A 6,168-nucleotide genomic window follows, 5' to 3' on the forward strand; every position below is an offset into this window, starting at 1 on the left:
CTACTTACTACTTGTACTATTCCTACTTCATGGTTTTTCACTTGTCACGGGGCTTCAGGGTATGGATGTGATAAAAGAGGGGCTACTGTATGTTTTTTTAGATTAGATGCTGAAGTCTTGTAAGGTGCCATCACTGTTGGAGCTCAAACAAAGTTTGCATCTGGACTCTGTCTTATTTTCATCCTCTGTATATGAAACTTTCCTCCAGGTACGACCACGGACACTCGTCCTCAGCCTTTATCTCGTCATTTTCTCTGTTGACATGTTGTCCTCTGTCTCCGGTTTGCCTTTTTCTCCAAATCTTTGGTCCATAAATGACTCTCTGCTCTATGGAGTTGTCCTTTGCTTACATCATAGATAATGATCTGAGAGCCTTATTGGCTACAAAGATGCACATAAATAGTTTGAATATTAATTCAAATTGCGGCCATACTCCGTAGCAACTTCTGATTTTAAAAGTAACGAAGTAGATTACATGATCTAAATTGTACTCGAGAATGAGTAAAATTACACATTCAAATAATCTACTTAATTACAGTAAAATATTTGTAATGTGTTATTTCCATCCCTGATTACGACACTTTTTTTACACATATAATTTATCTGACAGGTGTAGGGTTTGACTAAATTCATTCAGTTTTAAGAGTCCTGCATTTCAATACTTCATTCTGCTTCAACTTCTATCATTCTTACATTTAAAGTGAACTATAATCTCTGATTTTAGTTTCTTAAGGTTATCACTAGTCAACACGTGTTTATATATTTTTTAAAAAGTTCACAGTGCTTTAAAAAATTTATTGCATGCACAGATGACGGTGGTCTGTCCATGGTTTGACATTTCACACAGACCAGCCATAACAGTGTACAAAAATGTTTCAACAAATATATTAAATCGTATCTATACAGCAAATAAACAGTTCTGAAATAAACATCTATCAATGAAGTTTCAACTTATTTGTACAATATTAACAGATTCTAATTTACATTTGATAAAAAGAAACTTTTTTTTTAATTGGCTACAGTTCAAACAAGTTCTGACGATGACAGTGGCCTTTAACCTGACAAAACCATCTAAACACACACTATAAGGTTGTACACTGCGTGTTCCTAAACATTAAGTGCATACAAATTATTTTTCATATCTTTGTCTGGAAGGTTCTGTAGTATTTAATTTGACAGTTTATACTTAGATGAAAATGTCATGCTAAAGGATATTTAAAAAAATTTAAATCTAAAATGTTTGTCTAGATGAAAGACACTGGTTAATAGTCCAATTGTTTTGTTTGTTTGCTCAGAAACAGAAGTTAAAGTCCTTCAGCTGATTGTCTACAGCTCATCTAGACGAAAGGCAAAACTTTATATAAGCGGTTATGTTTTGATGCTGAATTTAGCACGAACGCCTGCAGTTATAACTCATACACAGACAAAATACAGTACAGCACTCACTCCATATAATCTAGTTCCTGCACCTACAATCTGTAATGTGGATAGCCTCATGTAAAATGCTGCACCTGAAAATAACGAAAAAACAGTCACCGTTCCTTCCATCTTCATTTCACATGACAATATTTAGTCTCTGGACTGTTTTACCTTTGGATTTACATCTGGCAAAAAAAAAAAAAACACAACATTGAAACTTAAAGACAAGAGTGTGTAAAGGATCAACTGTAATACTCTTTGGCTAAATCTAAGAAAACACCTTCTGCTGTCCTAACACTGAAGATTTCCGAAGGCGTCATAAAACCAGCCGGTGTCACAGAAATCACTTCACGATGTGCTGTAAAAAAAGATTGTAAAGGACTGTGCCAGAAGTTTTTTTTATTGTAAACAGTGTTTTGCAGGGTGCTCCTTTAGCTGTTTGTTTGCAGTTTGTGGCTGTCAGAGCAGCTTCATCCTGACAATCCTCTGCCATCTGTGGGAGAGAAAAGGAACAGCAGCAGCTTTGGGCCCACACATGTAAACGTGTTGATAAATGTGGCTCGAGGCTTCTGCTGTTGTTGCAGTTAAACCGCTGGCTTTGCAGCATTGATGTTGGATGCTCCCAGCTGATATGGATCAGACCAAATGTTGTGGATGCATGCAAACATCTCCTGCAGTCTTCCCAAGATGTGTCTTTTACATCTTCTTTATGGCTGTGCTGACAGCCTCTGATTGAAACGCTCCGTCTCGTGTTCATCAGGCCCTGAGCGGTACGAGATGAGACGGTGACAGGTTGATCCTTGGCAATTTGACAAAGTGGGTAGAACACAACAAAAGCTGGTTTTATTAAGAGCGAGGCTCCAGCCTGTGTGACAGTTCAAACAGAGTTTGCTGATTGTCGATGACATGAAGGTAATCGATGTACGCTCGAGCCTCTGAGCTGCTTTTCTGGGCGATTCCATTTCCTGGAATGAAAAGAACACGATAAAGTTGTAGCTGTAGAATCCACAAGAACTCTTGTACATTCATCTTTTTTTAGGCTTGATTAAAACTTGATGAAATTAAAAATAGACAAATGTTTCCATGCTCCTAATACTTTATTCAAATCAAAATTTGCACAAAATCCATCCATCCATTCATTATCTATTACCCGTTTCTTCCATTTTGGGTCACGGGGGTCACTGGTGCCCATGTCCAGCGGTAACGGTGTGAGGGGCAGGGGACACCCTGGACAGGTCACAAGTCCATCACAGGGACACATAGAGAGACAAACAACCATTCGCTCATTCACACCTAGGGACAATTTAGAGTTACCAATCAGCCTAACATGCATGTTTTTGGCCTGTGGGAGGAAACCGGAGTACCCGGAGAAAACCCACACATGCACGGAGAGAACATGCAAACTCCACCCAGAAAGACCCCGGACAGGGATTTGAACTGGGGACCTGCTCACTGAGAGGCAGCAGCTCTACCGTGCTTCCCTTGCACAAAATCAAAAGGTTACATTTTAAAAAAATAATTACTGTCTATTTTATAATGGATTTTTTTATGAAGAGTTAAGAAACAAATCTGCTTATTTAATTAAAAATCCTGCTAAAAAGTCAATAAATAAATAAAAAATCACACTGTTTAGCATCCAAAAGCTGACATGTTTTTAAAAACTTTATTCTGCCTCTTTAGCAGTTACAGTATAATATTAGAATGTTAGATTTATACAATGTCACTTAAACACTTAAATTAAGGTGTAAAATCCTAAAATAAGCAAATAATTCTAGAAAATACTAGTTCAAAGTGCATAATTCTCAATTTGGGTGAAGACCAGGGTCCCTATCCTTGTTGTAAGTCAAATTTTCTTCAATGGCACATAAAACATCTTAAAATCAGATTAGTTAAGTGGATACAACATTTAAATTAAGGTCTAAAATACTAAAAAATAAGCAAAAAATTCTTAAAATCAGCTTGTTCAAGACTACATAGTTCTCAGTCTCTTTCCTTGTTATAAGTTCATCCATCCATTTTCTTTACCCGCTTATTCCATTTTGGATCACGGGGGTCGCCGGTGTCCATGTCCAGCAATCACTATGCGAGGGACGGGGTACACCCTGGACAGGTTGCAAGTCCATCACAGGGCTTGCTATAAGTCAGGTTTTTTTTTTTTTTAAGCATAAAATAATTTTTAAACAGATTCCTCAAGGGTGGATACTCATTCTAAGAACATATTGCTTAAGAAAAAGCAATCTTTGCTCATAAGAAGTGCAATTTTCCTTAATTTTGGACTATTTAGTTTAGTTTAAAGGCAAACAGTAGATTCATTTGCTAGTTTTTAAATTTTGACCAAGCAAATTTTGCTTACCACAATTGGCAGATATTTTTTCGTCTCAAAATAAGAAAATTTGGTCACTTTTATGAATATTTGCTTATTTCAAGTGCTATTTTTGCAGTGTATCCTCGCAGCGGTACATTTTGGGCAACTTCAAACTTTTTGAGGATGTCATAAATGTAAATAGTGCTGGATTGGAGCAGAAAATGTCCTTTTTAACTTATCGATTTAACTTGGACATCACAAGTGTACTTGAATACTATTATTTTACATTCCAGCGTCCGACACAAGCAACTGAAACACTCACCCACGTGATCTTTCTGACACTGCCGGATGAGCCGTGCCATGTCTGCTATCATGTGCTGGAAACAAAAGTAGACGTTTGATCAAATGTTTAAATCCAGCACTTCTACACGTCTGTGAACAAACAAACAGACGGAAAAACCTTACCAGCTTCTCAAAATTGACCATGTTATCATGAAACGTTCTGTTGCCTTCATGAATGAACGTGATATCTGCAACAGATACACATTTTGTTTACAATCATCAAAAAGCATTTCAGGAAAGTGTTTCTTGTTGTCGGGTAATGAAGCTGCAGAACTGTGAGGAGACCTTTCAGGAGCAGAGGAAGAAAGGGAATCTTTGGAGCCTTCATCTTCTTGAAGGAGTCCCTGTAGGCCTTGTGGTTCAGTGAGGGATCCTGTGAAGAAATGTTCTAAATGAGTGTGATCCTCCAGAGATGGACATGTCTGTGCATGCACGCTGCATTAGAAGTGAAATACAGAAAGACTAGAGCAGAACGAGCAGATAAACCTCTGATGTTTTCACACATTCATTTGGATTAAGACCTTGCAGTGTGGATTAATGGGGATGTCTATAACATTAGCTGTTAAAAAAAAGTGTTATTTTTTACTGACTGAACACTTACTGTGACTGTCTCCAGCTCTGAAAACAGCTTTTTAAACTTTCCAGGAATTTTCTGCAGGAAAAAAGGTAAAACAAAAATCAAATAGTTGCAGTGTAATAGTAACAACAACGACAACAACAACAACAATAATAAACAGAATTTCTAACCTCCCAGGTCTGACTGAGGCGACCAATGGCTGCAGCATTCAGCCCCATAATGATGGCAAAGAAGCTGTTGAGGTTCCTTTGAGCTTTACAGCTGGAAAAGACCAACGAAGTAGATGCACTTTACAGTTTATGACACTAGAGGGCGCCAGAAGCCCTTTATGTTAAACTGCAAAGATGTGAGGAGGCAGTGGAAAAACAGCATGATGCCCATCAGTGAGTCATCACAGTGGAGTTGGATGTGAATAAAGCTACTAACTGAGCAGCAATCTTGATGAACTTCTTGATGAGTTGGACTCTTTTGCAGAGATTCGGGCACAGCAGCACCTCCGTCATCACCCACAGCTGCACTTCGTTGCAGCGCTGCAGCAGCAGCTCCAGTGCTGTGGTGTGGTCATGGCAAACATGTCGGCTGAAGGTGAAGTACACCAGTTCCTGCTGTAAAAAACAACCACAAAAAGAACAGTGTATGCAGCAAGCTGAAGGGCAGAGGTATGTCACCCGAGACAAGAAGACAAGATTTTTAGAGGCAGATGTTTAGGGCTAAATGTTCAAAGTGAGGCGAACCTCATGCATGGAGTTAAAAATGGTCCAGTCAAAGCTGGTGAGTGCCACGGCCACGTCCCATGTGGTTAAACTCAGCAAACGTGCCGTCCTCTCCTGCAGCTCCGAGCTGTCTGTCAACGGGTTCTGAGAGAAAAACACACACAATCAGCTTCTCTTTTAACTTAATGCCATAAAGATTCACACACAAACAATAAACTACTTTCAGTGCTGACACATTCTTACCATAGGAAGCTTTTTAAAAGCTCAACATCTCCCTGTAAAATGTGTGAGCGCTGAATTCAAATGTCATAAATAAATTAATATTTTCAGCTTTTCAGTGCGGTTTCTCTAAAGGCCATTTGAGCTTCAGATCATTTTGTTCAAAAATATATTTTAGCAACATTTAGAATATGATAACTTTTACTGCTCTATTTATTTTATTTTTGTCTATAAGGAAAATGATCACAAAACACTTGGCTAAATCAAACAAAACTTAGTGCTCGCAGTGAGAGCACTGGCAGATGGAGAGTCTAATATAATTTCAAAACGATCAGCCTCACTTTCATTAAATTGTTAAAGACACTGATAGAAGATGTGTCTTTTTATCTCTTTTGTTAAATTGTCCAGGTGTGAGTGAGAGTGGGAATGGTTGTTTGTCTCTATGTGTCCCTAGGATTGACTGGAGACGCTGGAAAGGTGTCCAGGGTGTCCCCCGCCTCTCGCACAGTGACTTCTAGATATAGGCACCAGTGGCCCTTACAACCTTGGATGGATGGATGGATGGATGGATGGATGGATGGATGGATGGATGG

At 38.6% G+C, this 6,168-nt stretch overlaps 1 protein-coding gene across 1 annotated transcript in view; it reads right to left on the minus strand.

The window, feature by feature from the left end:
- Positions 1-2,225: 2,225 nt before the first annotated feature.
- Positions 2,226-6,168, minus strand: part of LOC119410304 (rap guanine nucleotide exchange factor 5-like) — a 25,812-nt gene continuing 21,869 nt past the window's right edge. The window contains exons 2-10 of the mRNA XM_037677216.1: positions 5,378-5,487; positions 5,070-5,248; positions 4,814-4,904; positions 4,668-4,718; positions 4,352-4,439; positions 4,190-4,254; positions 4,043-4,101; positions 2,858-2,867; positions 2,226-2,367 (exon numbers count right to left, since the gene is read on the minus strand). Coding sequence (XP_037533144.1) covers positions 2,266-2,367; positions 2,858-2,867; positions 4,043-4,101; positions 4,190-4,254; positions 4,352-4,439; positions 4,668-4,718; positions 4,814-4,904; positions 5,070-5,248; positions 5,378-5,487 — 755 coding nt within the window. The 3' untranslated portion in view covers positions 2,226-2,265. The remainder of the gene's footprint in view (positions 2,368-2,857; positions 2,868-4,042; positions 4,102-4,189; positions 4,255-4,351; positions 4,440-4,667; positions 4,719-4,813; positions 4,905-5,069; positions 5,249-5,377; positions 5,488-6,168) is intronic.

Source organism: Nematolebias whitei, chromosome 5 (assembly GCF_014905685.2).
Source record: "Nematolebias whitei isolate Nwh7 chromosome 5, NemWhi1, whole genome shotgun sequence".
In the NCBI taxonomy this organism is placed as follows: Eukaryota; Metazoa; Chordata; class Actinopteri; order Cyprinodontiformes; family Rivulidae; genus Nematolebias; species Nematolebias whitei.